Here is an 18,460-nt window from a genome sequence, read left to right on the forward strand (position 1 = left end):
GAAATCACTTCACCTTGTCTTTACCTAGAACCAACGCACTCACACTGCAAAAACTCTACATCTTACCAAGAATATTTGTCTTATTTCTAGTCAAAACAAATCTGATTCTACTTAAAATAAGACTCATCACATTAAAAAGTAGCTTGTTTTTAGACACTTTTTTTCTTCTTTCAAGCATATATTAACTTGAAATCATAGTAGATAGTGGAGCAAGTTTTTCTTCCTTATTACAAGCACAAAAAACTTACTTTCACTGGCAGATTTTTCTACTTATTTCAAGTGACAATTGTCTAAAAACAAGTTCATTTTTAGGTGATGAGTCTTATTTTAAGTAGAAAGAGATTAGTTTTGAGTAGAGGAGAGGAGAGGAGATTAGTTAGTTAGGAACAAATTAGACATTTTGACAAGAAATAATAAAATATTCTTGGAAAGATTTTGAGTTTTTGCAGTGAAAGGTCAGTTATATGTAGAGCTGTAGCTCCATGGAACAGTCTCCAGTTGTCCAGTTTTAAAATGAAACTAGAGAAGCTGTGTTTCATCATAATATTGTGTGGCAATAGACTACTATTAAATTATGTCAAGTTGAACTCAATACATCTGCGTTGAACAACTTGGTACATTAATGCTTCAGGTTATCTCACGTATACTCTTCTAGAATCATGTAAAAAAAAAAAAACTATATTATTCCTCTTGATCATGTTATATTTACATTGTGCTATTTAATATGCATTTCTATACTCATCAGGGCCGTTGCTATGAACTCTGGGCCCCCTTAAAGAATACTAAAGTGGGCCCCTCCCCCTAACTTTTCCTTTTTTTTCTTAGACTACGTATGTATTATGGTTTTTTATTTAGCCTTCTTTGTTTTGATGCTAATGCAGCATTACACTGCAAAAACTCAAGTATCTTAGCAAGAATATTTGTCTTATTTCTAGTCAAAATGTCATTTCTAGTCAAAACAAATCTCATTCTACTTAAAATAAGACTCATCATATTAAAAGCAGCTTGTTTTAAGACACTTTTTACTTCTTTCAAGCAGATTTTCACTTGGAATAAGTAGAAAAAATCTGATAGTGGAGCAAGTTTTTCTTCCTTATTACAAGCACAAAAAACTTACTTTCACTGGCAGATTTTTCTATTTATTGTGAATTTAAGTGAAAATTATCTAAAAACAAGTTAATTTTTAGGTGATGAGTCTTATTTTAAAGCAGAAGTAAGTGATATATTTGTGTTAATCTAAGTCTTAAATAGTTGTATCTTCCGACAGCAATCACTTCTATAGAGTGTTTGGTCTGAAACACGGGTCTGTCAGTCACTCTGCTCTGCTCTGAGCCCAGGAGAAAACTTTTATCGTATCCTACAGTTTTTATCCAATGAGGAGAGAGAACGGCATGCAGGGCTGTGTGTGCAGCCAAGGGACGCCGTGAATGTGGCGACGTAGGGACGAGGACTGTTATGGTGCGTTCAAGGCAACCCGTAACTCCTGTTTTTCCGACCTGTGAAGTCGTACCAGTTCGATCTGGTACGAGTTCACGGGTCAGAAGTTACGAGTGGCCGTTATAGTGACTTTCACAGGTAAAACAGGTCGGAAAAACACGAGTGGGTTGCCTGGAACGCTACAAAGTCGTAAGTTGTGACTTGAAGCTGAAATTTACGGTTTCAAAAGCCTGCCTGGAACGCAGCATTAGCCAAAACGACCGGATCGCTTACTTCTGCTTTAAGTGGAAAGAGATTAGTTTTGACTAGAAATGAGACATTTGGACAAGAAATAAGACAAATATTCTTGGAAAGATGTAGAGTTTTTACAGTGTACTATGAGTATTAGTCAGGGTCTTACGCAGAATAAATCAGTCATACAAAGATTCGACTACTGGGGTTTTTTATGGGCCCCACTGGGCGCTGGGCCCCTAGAGTTATCATCACCTTTCTCCCCTGTACAACGGCCCTGGGGTCAGGTGAGTAGTTTACCTGTAGTATGAGGTCATCAGGTCCTCCTCCTCTCCGTCGGTCTGGGAGTTTGGCTCCTCCTGGTCTTCCTCTATGGTGGCGGCGGCGGCGCTGGGGGCGGAGCTTCTCCTCCCGTCCTTCCTCCCCTCGCTGCTCCTCTTCCTCCGTCCGTCAGCCGCAGGTTTGGACAGAGGATGGTGGACGTGGAGGGAAGCGTGACGGTGATCTGCAGCAGAGAAACAACAACCTGGTCAAAAAGTGCTACAATTTCTCCAAAAAAGTTGAAACATTTCTAGAAAAAAGTGGTAAAAACTCTCACAAAAAAAAAAAAATACAAAAAAGTGGTAATTTTTTGGGAAAAAAGTGGTAATTTTTTGGGAAAAAAGTGGTAATTTTTTAAAATTCTGGTAAAATTTCTCAGAAAAAGTGGTAAAACTTCTTTTAAAAAAAAGTTTAAAATTTTTTAGAAGAAACTGGTAAAATTTCTCAAAGAAATTCCAGGAAAAGTGGTAAAAAAAAAAAAAAAAAAAAAAGTCAAACAATAATAATAAAAAAAAAAAAACTGGTAAAAGTAAAAATTGAGAAGAAACTGGTCAAATTACTCAAGAATTCTAGAAAAAGTGGTAAAAAAATGTTTTTTAATTATAGAAAAATGTGGTAAATTTTCTCAAAAAAAAGGGGGGCAAACAATAATAGAAAACGGGGTCAAATTTCTTGTAAAAAGTAGAACAGAAAAATTGAGAAGAAACTGGTAAAATTTCTCAAAAAAATTCTAGGAAAAGCAGTAAAATAAAAAAAGAAAGGGAAAAAAATTAAAACAATAATTAAAAAAGTGACTTTTTTTTAGGAAAAAGTGGTAAAATTTCCAGAAAAAGTAGTGGACCCCCTTGAACCCTGTCAACCCTCCCACTTTGAGAACCGTTGACATTTACTTTAGTTAGATAGTTTTGTTGTACTGGGTATACTGAAGTATTTATACTAAGTAAACCTGAGTATCACATAGTAGTAGTAGTAGTTTATACATAGACTACACCGCTGGTCGTGCAGATTCACCGAGACATTTCTGGAGACAGTTCCAGTGTCTCACCTTCAAAGTCTCGCTCATCGTAGACTCTGTGTTTCTCTGGCGGACTGCGAGCTGCAGGACAGAGGATCTGCTGAAAACACGGGACGTCAAAGACTTTGTTCAGGTCCTCCTCCTCCTCCTCTTCATCACCGGGGCAACGAGGGGTCGAAGCAGACAGGGACTGTAGGAGAGCAGCGACGACACAGTTCAAATGAAGTCAGTGTTACAGCTGCTGTTGAATGAATGAATGAATGAATGAATGAATGAATGAATGAATGAATGAATGAATGAATGAATGAATGAGTGTTTATTTCACAGCATCAAAATTTCAACAAAACAAATTCAAGGTAGTAACAAATACTATATAGCTGGTGGAAAAGGGTTGCAGCTGAAGCAAGTTCCTCTCCTGGCCACTAGAGGGAGTCTCCATGGACTCAACTGGTTCACAGCCTGGTCTCTGCTGGTCACTTCCTGTTTATAGAACTCACCTGTTTACACTTTATTAAGGTGTGGAGGACTGAGGGGGCGGGGCCGGTTTACTGATAATCCCTCTATAGTGAACATTAATAACCACTAACACCACGACAAAATGGCGTCGTCGCTGTCTAGTGAGCAGCCATAGATATATGTACTGACTAGATGCTGCGTTCCCAGGCAGCTCTATTGAGAGGAATGCGTCAACGTGGCGGCCATCTTGGTCAGGGGGAAGCCGTGTCTACTTCCTGCTTTAGAGGTCTATCAACCATTAAAATCACCACAACTCACTGAATATTCAACCGATTTTCAAGCCGTTTGGTTTATTATAATTGTCAGACATAGATTTATGATACAACAACAAAAAATGTTTTTTTGAAAAATCTTTATATATATATATATATATATATATATATATATTTTTTTTTTTTTTTTTATGTAGGCCTATTAAACATACACTTAGATACTCAGACACACACCTACATGCATAAATACAGTGAAATGTGTTCTACAGGGTCTGACTGGTCTGACTGCTGGTCAGATGTTTATATGTCTATGGTCAGAAACCCCTCACCAAGATGGCCGCCGTGTTGACGTACGCTGAGAAGCAGAAGGTGTCTAGTCAGTATATATATCTATGGTGAGTAGCGAGTGGGTCACATGAGGTCAAACATCAGCTGACCAGTCTGTCTGTTACCATGGTAACAACATCATCTCACCTGACAGAAAAATTATGAGGCTCAGACTGATACGACCATGATAATGACTGATTGATTGATTGATTGATTGATTGATTGATTGATTGATTGATTGATTGATTGATTGATTGATTGATTGATTGATTGATTGATTGATTGGTTTTAGTTTAGTTTTATTATGGATCCCCATTAGTCCTCACCTTGGTAAGGACTAATCTTCCTGGGGTCCAGACACTCATATATGACAATAAAAACATAATACAATAACTTACAGAATTAGATAAATGACAAACAACAAAATAAAACAAAATAATAAGAATAAAAAATATTTTACAAATACAAACCAACTTTGACTTTTCAAAACCTTAAAAAAACGTAAGTTCTTTACTAATAACGGCCTCTTTTATTTTCTTTTTGAATCTCCATTTATTTTCAATGTTGGTCATATATGGTGGAAGCCTATTCCAATATGTCACTGCTCTGTACATTACAGTTCTGGTTGATTGATTGATTGATTGATTGATTGATTGGTTGGTTGGTTGGTTGGTTGGTTGGTTGGTTGGTTGATTGATTGATTGATTGATTGATTGATTGATTGATTGATTGATTGATTGATTGATTGATTGATTGATTGATTGATCGGTGGAGACTCACCACAGAGAGGCCCAGGCCCTCACCAGGTTCCACTGAGTCCGGATGAGTTTGGCTCATGGTTCCTTCAGGGGTCAGAGGTCACAGGTCAGAGAGAACCAGAGAGAACCAGCCGGTTTCACTACAGAGAGAAGAGAACACATTCATAATGATGATATGTATGATGTCATCTGGCGCCAAGACAGGGAACAGTGAGGGAACAGAGAGGGAACAGAGATAGGGAACAGTTGGAGAACAGTGAGAGCAGAGAGGAGAAACAGGGAACAGAGGAGGAAGAACAGGGAAGAGAGAGGAACAGGGAACAGAGAGGAACAGTGAGGGAACAGGGAAGAGAGAGGGACAGGGAACAGTGAGGGAACAGTGAGGGAACAGAAGAGGAATCCTCCCTGTGACGTGTGTGTGTCCTGCTGCAGGTGGAGACAAACATCACGTTGATGAGTCAGAGTCTGAAGAAACAAACACTGAACTGAGAGAGAGCGAGAGAGAGTGTACATTGTGTGTGTGTGTGTGTGTGTGTGTGTGTGTGTGTGTGTGTGTGTGTGTGTGTGTGTGTGTGTGTGTGTGTGTGTGTGTGTGTGTGTGTGTGTGTGTGTGTGTGTGTGTGTGTGTGTGTGTGTGTGTGAAACAGGAAGAGAGTTGGAGCCTACCTCAGCGTCCTCGCAGCACTGAAAGAGAGAAATTATAATGCAAAGACTGAAACCAACAGGGAGAACAGAGGGGGGGAAGAAGGAGGAGGAGGGGGGGTAGAGGGGTAGAGGGGGAGAAAAGGAGGGAAGGGGGGAGAAGGAGGGGGGGGGGCTTGAAGAAAGAAAGGATGAAAAGAGGAGAGGGGGAGAAAGAGGAAACAGGAGGTAGAGAAAGAAAAGGTCCAACAGGCTGAAGGTCACCATGGCAACCGAGGTTAGGGTTAGGTTAGGCCTGCTTCCTGCCTCCATATATCTATAACACTTTACTGTAATAGGTATTCATAAGATTGACATAAAACTGTCATAACTCATCAATGAATACTTATGACAGCTGTGGTTAAGTGTCATCCAATCAGCCTTCTCTATAAAGGGTTCCCAGATGTGGAATTCACTACCGACCGATTTAAAACTAACCCGAGACATTAGAATTTTTAATACAAAGGTTAAAATCTGGCTGAAACAAAATCAGAACTGTTTGCATTTTTAATGTGTGATTACTTGGTATGTGTTTAGATGTATTGTACATTTTATAGTGTTGTTATGTAATTTTGATGTCTTTCTTCTTACCTTCTTTCTTCTACTAAAAGCCGAACTAGGGACGGGAGTTGGAAACTAGCATCAGCTATAATCTCTGTATGCAGAACATCAGTCACATTGACTTGTTTGTAACAGGTGGAAGTGTCACTATGGTAACCTGCATTGTCCCGATCAAATAAACTGAATTAAATTAAATTAAATTCGGTAAGTTATGTCACTTTTGATGCAAAGTTGACATTATTTGAGATGTTTTTGTTATGACAACTTGACATTTTTAAAGTTTGGCAATTAGGTCTGCTATGACAGTTTAAAGGGACAACGAGGAGTTTTGTTAAAGTGAAGTGTTTTCACACTACATTTATGAGCCTCCGCACCGTGAAATTCTTTGACCGGCGCAAGACAGACTCATGTTTTCATTCATCAAGAATTAAAGTCAGAGGTTGGAAGACGATCACATACCGTCGTAGTTCCCACCATAAACGGAGATTCGGCGGCGTTATTCTCATGACTCGCCACGAAACCGAAAGTAAAGAAACGCTGGTCGGCTCGCCCAGCATTTCCACCACCACTAATAATAACAAAATAACCATAGAGACAAAACCATAGATTTATCTAGAATGGACCATTAACAAGTGGTAACGGAGATTCATCCACATTAATATCAGACTTTTTTATAACCAAATAGAAACTCCTGGTTGTCGCTTTAATTTGTCTTTATGTCAAGTTCTCATAACAAAAACATCTCAAACAATGTCAACTTTGCATCAAAAGTGACATAACTTACCGAATGACACTTAACCACAGCTGTCAGAAGTATTCATTGATGGTTATGACAGTTATGTCAATCTTATGAATACCTATTACAGTAAAGTGTTACGTTTATTGATACTAATCGATGATGTCACTGATGATGTCACTGATCCTCCAGCATCAGCACTGACACCTGACCCTGATTCATTCATTACTAATTACTTAATTCTTTCCTGTAAATTCTTTATACACAAACACAGATTTCTCAAAACTAAACCGAAGTTTAAGGTGTTTCTACTTGAATTCAACTTTCATCTTAAGTCTCTCAGAATTATAAATGACAAAAAAAAAGATCTATTTCTGCAGTATTATTTACGACAGCCTGATGAATGTCTAATCTTAAAGCAGAAGTAAGTGGTCCGGTCGTTTTCGCTAATGCTGCGTTCCAGGCAGGCTTTTGAAATCGTAAATTACAGCTTCAAGTCACAACTTACGACTTTGTAGCGTTCCAGGCAACCCACTCGTGTTTTTCCGACCTGTTTTACCGGTGAAAGTCACTATAACGGCCACTCGTAACTTCTGACCGGTGAACTCGTACCAGATCGAACTGGTACGACTTCACGGTCGGAAAAATACGAGTTTCCTTGAACGCACCATAACAGTCCTCGTCTCTATGTCACCACATTCACGGCGTTCCTTGGCTGCACACACAGCCCTGCATGCCGTTCTCTCTCCTCATTGGATAAAAACTGTAGGATACGATAAATGTTTTCTCCTGGGCTCAGAGCAGAGCAGAGTGACTGACAGACCCGTGTTTCAGACCAAACACTCTATGTAAGTGATTGCTGTCGGAAGATAGAACTATTTAAGACTTATATTAACACAAATATATCACTCACTTCTGCTTTAATGTTATTTCTAATGACTTTATGGATTTTTGTTAAATCAATGATTATAGTCTTTGTGTACTCTGTAGTCTATGCGTGACCAATGTATGTACCCTTTTTATTTTTTATTTTTTTTTGTTAGTTTCTCTCCTCTTCTAACTGTTATTGAGTTTTTTTTATTACCGTCTCACCTGATTATTACCTTGTTTCATACCTATTTTTTGTCTAAAAACATTATTGTACTCTACTTGCTTGTCAATAAAGAAAAAAAAAAACGAACAAAAACAGACAGAGAACAGACAGAAACTCTCTGATTGGTCGCTGCACAGGAAGTGATCGGGTCAATCAACCAATCAGATGCATCGATTCTTCCTACCTGGTCAGTTGTGTGGAGACGTCGTCCAGCACAGAGACACACACACTGAGGCTGCTTTTATAACCACGGCAACCATGGCGCTGTGTGTGTGTGTGTGTGTGTGTGTGTGTGTGTGTGTGTGTGTGTGTGTGTAATAATAATATAATAATAATAATTATCTACACTTTACCTGTGTGTGTGTGTGTTTACAAGTAAATATCACACATTCAGGTGTGTGTGTGTGTGTGTGTTGAACATGTTCTCCGTCGTCACGGCGTTTAGCTCCTGAAGCTCCTGCTCATTATGGGATGGCTCGGTGTGTATGCAGCTGTTTCAGTTAAAAACATCATTACAGTTTTTCTCTATTGCTAAAACACTAAACCTGTTGTCTGAACCAGATGCTCAGTTGCCTGAACCCACTGATTGAATCAGTCTACTTTAAACCATCAGCACTTTTCACCTGTTTAGACACAACTCACCAACACATTTTCATTGTGATGCACCTGTGTTGCATAATGCTGAGCACAGGTGGCAAAAGTCAAACACAACTAAAGCTTTGCAAGTTTTGCAACATGCATTTAGCTACAGTGAACGATAAACATTTATTTCTACAGCTTCATGTGCTGAGCGTTGTGTTTTCTATTTGTCTATCTAGTGTTTAGTGGCTGCTTTTGATTGACTTGGGGCACGATTTGACAACACAGTGCAGTTTTGGGCACAGATTGAACTGTTTTGAGGTGAAAGTTTGGTTTTGCAAGAAGAGTCTGAGGTTTTGTGAATGTAGCTTGAAAATTGGGGTTTGTGTTCACAGTTTAGAGAAAAGGAGAGCAGCTTTAGAGAAATAATGTGTCTTAGCAATCGAGGAAAACGGTAACAGTAAAACACTGAATGAAGTCCAGATGTGTGTTTGACTTGGTATGTGCGTGTGCGCGCCGTTTCCCAGGGTGTGTGTGTGTGTGTGTGTGTGTGTGGTTAATCTGCTGATTTGTGTTTGTGGTGTCTGGTCTTTATTTACTGTCATCACTGGGCTTTTATTCTGACATGTTCAGTAAACAGGAAGTTCACCTGTGTCAGTCTGTGGGAACCTGCAGAGGAAAAACATGTGTGACCAGAAGGCGTCTCTATGACGACAGCACCTCGTCTGTGTGTGTGTGTGTGTGTGTGTGTGTGTGTGTGTGTGGTTCTTCACGTTGTGTTTTAGAACAACAATTAGATCAATTTTTACAACTTTTATTTTGAAGCAGAACAGCAGTATACAGAATGACAGAATTATTGCATTACTCAAACTGAGATGATGTCCGAAATGAATGAATGATTGAATGACCTCATCATGAATATTCATGAGGGTGGGGGTCGGGGGGGGTAGAGGATAGATCTGAGGACCTGATTGAGGACAGTAAGGGGGGGGGGCGGCAGTCACAGTCAACATGAGCAGGTCCATCATATCTCAGTCCTGAGGGACAACGTGGACATCCTGAGGGCAGGGCCGTTTTATAGGGGAGAGAGTGATGATAATTCTAGGGGCCCAGCGCCCAGTGGGGCCCATAAATCATAGTACACTGTAAAAACTCTACATCTTTCCAAGAATATTTGTCTTATTTCTTGTCCAAATGTCTCATTTCTAGTCAAAACTAATCTCTTTCCACTTAAAATAAGACTCATTACCTAAAAATTAACTTGTTTTTAGATAATTTTCACTTAAATTCACAATAAATAGAAAAATCTGCCAGTGAAAGTAAGTTTTTTTGTGCTTGTAATGTGTGTGCATGTAAACTTGCTCCACTATCAGATTTTTTCTACTTATTCCAAGTGAAAATCTGCTTGAAAGAAGTAAAAAGTGTCTAAAAACAAGCTACTTTTAATATGATGTGTCTTATTTTAAGTAGAATGAGATTAGTTTTGACTAGAAATAAGACAAATATTCTTGCTAACATACTTGAGTTTTTGCAGTGTAATGCTGCATTAGCATCAAAACAAAGAAGGCTAAATAAAAAACCATAATACATACGTAGTCTAAGAAAAAAAAAGGAAAAGTTAGGGGGAGGGGTCCACTTTAGTATTCTTTAAGGGGGCCCAGGATTCCTAATAGCAACGGCCCTGCCTGAGGGACAACGTGGACGTCCTGAGGGACAACATGGACGCCCAGACATCTGTCACTCCTCTGAAGCCGCCTCCTCCTCCTTCCTCTCCTGGCTCCGCCTCCTCTTCAACTCCTTCAGTCCCTCCTGGATCTTGTCCACGGCCTCCTCGTCCCCGGCCTCCCGGGCCAGACTCAGAGCCTCGTGGTAGAGACGGACCGAGTCCTCCAGACGTCCTGATGGGACAGAGTCAGAGGACAGAGACAGAGGACAGAGTCAAAGGACACAGTCAGAGGACAGAGACAGAGGACAGAATCAGAGGACAGAGTCAGAGGACACAGTCAGAGGACAGAGTCAGAGGACAGAGTCAGAGGACAGAGTCAGAGGACACAGTCAGAGGACAGAGTCATGACAGAGTCAGAGGACAGAATCAGAGGACAGAGTCAAAGGACAGAGTCAAAGGACAAGGTCAGAGGACAGAGTCAAAGGACAGAGTCAAAGGACACAGTCAGAGGACAGAGACAGAGGACAGAGTCAAAGGACACAGTCAGAGGACAGAGACAGAGGACAGAGTCAGAGGACACAGTCAGAGGACAGAGTCATGACAGAGTCAAAGGACAAGGTCAGAGGACAGAGTCAAAGGACAGAGTCAAAGGACAGAGTCAGAGGACAGAGACAGAGGACAGAGTCAGAGGACAGAGTCAGAGGACAGAGACAGAGGACAGAGTCAGAGGACAGAGTCAAAGGACAGAGTCAAAGGACACAGTCAGAGGACAGAGACAGAGGACAGAGTCAGAGGACAGAATCAGAGGACAAGGTCAGAGGACAGAGTCATGACAGAGTCAAAGGACAAGGTCAGAGGACAGAGACAGGACAGGACAGAGTCAGAGGACAGAGTCAGAGGACAGAGTCAAAGGACAGAGTCAGAGGACAGAGTCAGAGGACAGAGTCAAAGGACAGAGTCAGAGGACAGAGTCAGAGGACAGAGTCAGAGGACAGAGTCAAAGGACAGAGTCAGAGGACAGAGTCAGAGGACAGAGTCAGAGGACAGAGTCAGAGGACAGAGTCAAAGGACAGAGTCAGAGGACAGAGTCAGAGGACAGAGTCAGAGGACAGAGTCAAAGGACAGAGTCAGAGGACAGAGTCAGAGGACAGAGTCAGAGGACAGAGTCAGAGGACAGAGTCAGAAGACAGAGTCAGAGGACAGAGTCAGAGGACAGAGTCAGAGGACAGAGACAGAGGACAAGGTCAGAGGACAGAGACAGGACAGAGTCAGAGGACAGAATCAGAGGACAGAGTCAGGACAGAGTCAGAGGACAGAGTCAAAGGACAGAGTCAGAGTCAAAGGACAGAGTCAGAGGACAGAGTCAGAGGACAGAGTCAGAGGACAGAGTCAGAGGACAGAGTCAGAGGACAGAGTCAGAGGACAAGTTCAGAGGACAGAGTCAGAGGACAGAGTCAAAGGACAAGGTCAGAGGACAAGGTCAGAGTCTCACCTGTGTGCAGCAGGATGCCGGCCATGTTTCCCAGCAGGACGTGCTGGTCCGGGTGTCCCGCGGCCCGGCTCAGGTCCACGGCCTGTTGGACCAGTACCAGGGCGTCGTCATGGCGACCCTGAAGATCCAGGACGGTGGCGAGGTCGCTCATCAGCACCAGAGTCTGACAGGAGACGACGAGATGTCTCTGATGAATTCATTTGCTAAGTGCAAGTAGCAAGTAGCAGGTGTCAGTCTGTTGTGTGCATTGCTTCCATTCATATCCTTCACCAGTGTTGAAGTGATGAACGCATGACTTATTGTTTTTAGAGGTTTTATACCTGAGCTACAAAACTATCAACCTCTGGAACACCAGAGCTGTGAGCTCAAAGATTTAAAGCAGAAGTAAGCGGGATGTTTGTGTTAATATAAGTCTTAAATAGTTGTATCTTCCGACAGCAATCACTTACGTAGAGTGTTTGGTCTCAAACCCGTGGGTATGTCCCTATCCGTGGGTGTGTCTTACCTGTAGGTGTGTCCCTACCTGTGGGTGTGTCCCTACCTGTTGGTATGTCCCTACCCGTGGGTATGTCCCTACCTGTGGGTGTGTCCCTACCTGTGGGTATGTCCCTACCCGTGGGTGTGTCCCTACCTGTGGGTGTGTCCCTACCTGTGGGTATGTCCCTACCCGTAGGTGTGTCTTACCTGTAGGTGTGTCCCTACCTATGGGTATGTCCCTACCCGTGGATGTGTCCCTACCTGTGGGTATGTCCCTACCTGTAGGTGTGTCTTACCTGTGGGTGTGTCCCTACTTGTTGGTGTGTCCCTACCTGTGGGTGTGTCCCTACCTGTTGGTGTGTCCCTACTTGTTGGTGTGTCCCTACTTGTTGGTGTGTCCCTACCTGTAGGTGTGTCCCTACTTGTTGGTGTGTCCCTACCTGTAGGTGTGTCCCTACCTGTGGGTGTGTCCCTACCTGTAGGTGTGTCCCTACCTGTAGGTGTGTCTTACCTGTGGGTGTGTCCCTACCTGTTGGTGTGTCCCTACCTGTAGGTGTGTCCCTACCTGTAGGTGTGTCTTACCTGTGGGTGTGTCTCCCCCTGCTCCTGGCGGCAGATGCTCAAGGCGCTCTGGTAGTCCTGTGTGGCCTGCTTGAGGCGGCGTGTTGATGCTCGGTATCGAGCCCGTGAGTCCAGACAGAGACCCAGGAGGAGGCGCGTCTCCTTCCTCAGAGCCTCCTGCTCCTTCCTCAGAGCCTCCTGCTCCTCTGAGGACGACAACAACCACAGAGCTCTGAGCCTGACCCGGGTCTGGACACGTGGAGGCTCACCTGGTCTGAGTTAGACCGTCCATGTCTCTACCTGGGTCACAGCTGTGTTCTGCTGTAGAGCCGGTGAGAGCTGCCTCACCCGTCACCTCCTCTGACGACTCGTCCTGATGCTTCTGCAGCTTGGCCTCCAACGACTCGGTGCAGAACCTGAACCCATGTTCAGCCAGCTCCGCCCTGAGGAACAATCAATCAAACAAACAGACAAACTGCTGTATGAACTTTACTTTAGATTTGTGCAATGAATCAACTTCCACTGCTCATCATTAAAGCAGAAGTAAGCGATCCGGTCGTTTTGGCTAACTTCTTGTCAGCCGATGGAGTTAGCAGTCCCCGCCCTCGTCATGGATCTATTGGTCCGTTCTCTCTCCTCATTGGATAAAGGTTGTAGGATACAAGGAAGTATACAAGAAGTTTTCTCCTCGGCTTACAGCAGAGCAGAGTGACTGACAGACCTGTGTTTCAGACCAAACACTCTATAGAAGTGATTGCTGTCGGAAGATACAACTATTTAAGACTTATAATATTAACACAAACATTCCGCTTACTTCTGCTTTAAGGCAAAGTGCACAACTGTTAATTTGTGAAAGGAACATGAGCTGTGATGATAGTTTTGGATTATCCAGTCAGTCTGCAGTTGCCTCATCGGTGAATCTGTGATCAGTCTCTGTGGTCTACTGACGAGAGCTCCTCCTCAGCCCGGCTCGGCGTTCCAACAACCATTTCAACCAGGACGGACTGATGGGACTTTGTCACTCACTTGTTCTGTTCAGCGTAGATGGTGGCGAGCTTCAGAGACATCTCAATGACAGCGTTGTCGTCCTGGAAACAGACAGGGAGTTAGTGAAGATGGACACACACCAAGGGGGCAGTTGTGGGTGTGAGAAGTGAAGCTGCAATCCCCTCTTCTTCCTCTGGGGGCTGGTGTCAGAAAGCAGCATTCTCCATAGACCCCCATGTTAAAATCACCCACTTTACATCCTCAGTAAACATGTTAAAAGCCTGGTGTCAGAACGTTTTTTTGGTCTCAACCGATAGTTTCTACCCGCACACACTCTGAGGGGTTTAACTCTACTGTTTTACTGTTATTAGGTTAAAACTCTGGCCAATCAGGGCGCGGAAACGTTGAGTGACAGGTCCGAGCAGCTCCGTGGACAGCTGCTTCGAGGCCAGTGGGCGGGTTCTCGGCCGGCCAATCCAACATGTCGCTGTTCAGGCCGCCATGTTGGAGTCACAAAAACGACTCCCCAAAACCAATGGGGGACGTCACGGACGCTACGTCCATTCTTTTTACAGTCTATGACACACACACACACACACACAAACACACTCACCTTTTTTTTTTTTTAATTCAAAACTTTGTTTCACAATACAAAAACAGTTTTTCATGGTAAAATGCAATTAATAAAGCATATTTATATTATACGCCAGGGGGAATTTATAAGTTTACAACAAAATCACACACACTGACCTGTGGTGTTCCTCCTGACAACATGAAGCTCATCGCAGCTTTGAAGAGTTTCTCAGCCTGAGGAAGACGAGGAGGAAGATGATGATGTCGACAACAACAACAACAGAGTTCAAAGTTCAGCGGTCTCTACAGGCCCTTCAGGTTACGGGGTGTGCGGCCTCACTGCTGTTGCCATAGCAACGGTGCATGATGGAAAGAGGTGCACTATGAAGACAGGTATCTGTGCTGTGATTGGACGGTGCTCACCTGGTCGAGGTGACCTTGGACATAGGCCAGGTTCGCCATCTGAGGGACAGACAGGTGAGAGGACAGGATCAGTGGACAGGTGTGGTCAGGTGTTTGTTTTTTTTGATTGATTGAAAACTTTATTGAACAACATTAGACAAGTGTTCAAAGGGCTTGTTTCCATTCTGGTCCTATTTACCAGGCTGTAGGTGTAGATGATGGCCTGGTTGTTGTGGGTCTGATGAGCCAGAACCACGGCCTGATGGAGGAAACCTGAGGCTTCATGGAGCTGAGACCGGGACAGACTGAGCTGTAGAGAGACAGACCAGTTACTGACAGAGCTACTGACACAGCTACAGACAGAACTACAGACTGACTTGACCTACGCTCAAGGGCCCGAAACAAGTGCAGAACCAGTTCAACACCACAGAGGCCAGACAGCACCGACACTGTCCACACTGCTGGACCAAGGGGGCAGTTGTGGGTCTGAGAAGTGAAGTCACTTCCTCGTTCAACAAACTGCAATCCCCTCTTCTTCCTCTGGGGGCTGGTGTCAGAAAGCAGCATTCTCCATAGACCCCCATGTTAAAATCACCCACTTTACATCCTCAATAAACATGATCAAAACCTGGTGTCAGAACGTTTTTTGGTCTCAACCGATAGTTTCTACCCCCGCACACACTCTGAGGGGTTTAACTCTAGCGTTTTACTGTTATTAGGTTAAGATTCTGGCCAATTAGGGCGTGGAAACGTTGAGTGACAGGTCCGAGCAGCTCCGTGGACAGCTGCTTCGAGGCCAGTGGGCGGGTTCTCGGCCGGCCAATCCAACATGGCGCTGTTCAGGCCGCCATGTTGGAGTCACAAAAACGACTCCCCAAGACCAATGGGTGACGTCACGGATGCTACGGCCATATTTTTTACAGTCTACGGTTGGACCCAAGATCCAACAAGAAACTTTAAAACTAGAAAAAACTAGAAACTAGAAACTAGAAAAAGATAGCATTTCCTGAAGGAAATACGTGTGAATGCTGAAAGCATTGAAAACTGAAGAAATTGTTGAAACAATGCTGTAGATGTGTCAGTAGATGTCAGTAGTACCTTGGCCTTCTTCAGCAGCAGGATCATCTCGTCCTGTTTCCTCTCAGCTTCGTCTCGTTTGTCTTCAGGTCTGAACAGAGAGAAAGAGAAGGCTGCACACACACACACACGCACACGCACACACACACACACACACACACACACACACACACACATACATTCTGTGTATTGATTTTGTGTTTTTATGCCTTTATCTTCCTCTTAAACCTGTTTCATGTCTCATGTAAAGCTCTTTGGTCCCTGCTGTATAAATAAAGTTGATTGATTGATATTTCTGAATGAAGGATAAACTCACCGACTGCAGCCCACAGCACCGTTCTTCCTCCTGCTCCTGCTCCTCCTCCTCCTCCTCCTCCCTCACCGCTCCTCCAGACAGACTCAGGCCGACTCTCTTTTACCCAGCATGCCGAGCGAGTTCCCTTCACAGCCTGTCTGCTGCTTTAATCACATCAACAGAGGAGAGAAGCTTCAGTGGTGATCAACACCTGTATGAGAGTGTGTGTGTGTGTGTGTGTGTGTGTGTGTGTGTGTGTGTGTGTGTGTGTGTGTGTGTGTGTGTGTGTTGGATGTGGATGACGTCACTGAGTCAGTCGGTGTGTGAAGGACTCATCACTAACATCTGGATCTCCACAGCTGCAGGGCCGTTGCTATGAATTCTGGGCCCCCTTAAAGAATACTAAAGTGGGCCCCTCCCCCTAACTTTTCCTTTTTTTTCTTAGACTACGTATGTATTATGGTTTTTTATTTAGCCTTCTTTGTTTTGATGCTAATGCAGCATTACACTGCAAAAACTCAAGTATCTTAGCAAGAATATTTGTCTTATTTCTAGTCAAAATGTCATTTCTAGTCAAAACAAATCTCATTCTACTTAAAATAAGACTCATCATATTAAAAGCAGCTTGTTTTTAGACACTTTTTACTTCTTTCAAGCAGATTTTCACTTGGAATAAGTAGAAAAAATCTGATAGTGGAGCAAGTTTTTCTTCCTTATTACAAGCACAAAAAACTTACTTTCACTTTTCTATTTATTGTGAATTTAAGTGAAAATGATCTAAAAACAAGTTAATTTTTAGGTGATGAGTCTTATTTTAAGTGGAAAGAGATTAGTTTTGACTAGAAATGAGACATTTGGACAAGAAATAAGACAAATATTCTTGTAAGGATGTAGAGTTTTTACAGTGTGGTTTAACTCACCTGAACCCGTTCAACACACACACACACACACACACACACACACACACACACACACACACACACACACACACACACACACACACACACACACACACACACACACACTCTCTCTCTATTTCCCGCTGTTAAATTAATGTGACGTCTTCATGACGCGGAGGTTTTGGCCCAGATGACGTCACGCGGCGTGTCGGCTGACGTCACAGACGGAGCGCGCGGGGCACACTGACCTGTTCCCGCCGCAGCTCCGGACCGGGTCTGGTCCCGAAGACCTGAACCGGTTCAGGGTCTGACAGAGGACGGCGCGGCGCACACAGGAGGCCGCCATCTTCTCTGTTTACATGGGGCCGGAAGTGACGCGTTGCTGCCTGCGCGCCTTCAGAATAAAAGCACCAGTAATAAACAGGAAATATAGCTCGGACGTTGTAAAAGCATTTTAAAGAAAGAGTTGAACACAGACTCTGTTGTGTCATTTAGAGATTTGATTTCTGCAGATGAAATGAGACGTGAAGCATCTTAACATCCCCTCATATGTCAAGCCATTTTAACATTTAAAAGCCAGACTGGATGTGTTGTAGATCTCTGTAATTCAGTTTTACCTCTTGTCAAAAAGAACATTTCAGATCCACAACTACGTTCTTCCTTCACTGTAACCATTCATGTGTATGGGGTTTGTCATTACAGATATCTACAATTCAGTTGCAGATATCCACTATGTGAATTACAGATATCTGTAACTGAATTACCACTAGTACTAACTCCAGTTTGAGATAACTACAATTTGATTCTGACTAGTCATAATTCCAGTTCTAGATATCTTTAATTCACCTCAATTAAAGATATCTACATGTCCCTGTTCAGATATCTGTAATTAAGTTTTGACTAGGAGAAATGACGTTGTAGATATCTGTAACTGGAACTAGTACTAGTGGTAATTCAGTTACAGATATCTGTAATTCACATAGTGGATATCTGCAACTGGATTGTAGATATCTGTGATGACAAACCCCATACACATGAATGGTTACAGTGAAGGAAGAACGTAGTTGTGGATCTGAAATATTCTTTTTGACAAGAGGCAAAACTGAATTACAGATATCTGGAATAAAAAATCCAACTATTCAAAATGTAGTTAGGACCAGTGAGAAAGACGTTGTTTATATCTACAATGTTGATTCTGGAGAGTCAAACTTATCTTATGTTAAAATGGCTTGTTGCCATAATACAGAACCTGAGTCCAGGTGTCTCATCAGGGTCTAACTCACCTGTTCAACATCTCTCATGTGTTGTAAAAGGTGTTGATAAAGTTTTGTCATTGAACTTCACCCCGTGGTTTTCTAGGCTGATCAATATTAGAGCTCTGTAACAGAGAGTAAGGACAGCATTGGTCCAATGGCAGCGCCTCCTGGTGGAGGAATATGGGTTTTGCAAAAGAACTGACATCTCTGCATTGTTGGTGAATGAGCAGTGTGGTGTTTTCAATAATTTAAGGACATTTATAGATCACCCACGTTAATAGCATCATTGAGGATCCTTTACAGATGAA

General features: G+C 42.9%; 1 protein-coding gene across 2 annotated transcripts; it reads right to left on the reverse strand.

Annotated features, from left to right (window-relative positions):
• Positions 1-9,954: 9,954 nt before the first annotated feature.
• On the reverse strand, positions 9,955-17,242 carry ttc19 (tetratricopeptide repeat domain 19; the record flags this gene model as incomplete). 2 transcript variants are annotated; one of them, XM_083991648.1, is made up of 11 exons in its annotated part: positions 9,955-10,365; positions 11,626-11,788; positions 12,685-12,869; positions 12,964-13,106; positions 13,690-13,751; positions 14,401-14,457; positions 14,647-14,685; positions 14,825-14,935; positions 15,724-15,815; positions 16,019-16,158; positions 17,145-17,242. In XM_083991648.1, the coding sequence occupies 11 exons, from the start codon at positions 17,240-17,242 to the stop codon at positions 10,205-10,207; spliced, it is 1,251 nt and encodes a 416-aa protein (XP_083847774.1). In that variant the 3' UTR covers positions 9,955-10,204. The 2 variants fall into 2 exon arrangements, with proteins under 2 accessions (XP_083847774.1, XP_083847773.1); XM_083991647.1 differs by having other exon boundaries at positions 16,019-16,161.
• Positions 17,243-18,460: the final 1,218 nt, after the last annotated feature.

The sequence above is a fragment of the Trachurus trachurus genome (genome assembly GCF_905171665.1).
Source record: "Trachurus trachurus genome assembly, chromosome: 17".
NCBI classification, from domain to species: Eukaryota; Metazoa; Chordata; class Actinopteri; order Carangiformes; family Carangidae; genus Trachurus; species Trachurus trachurus.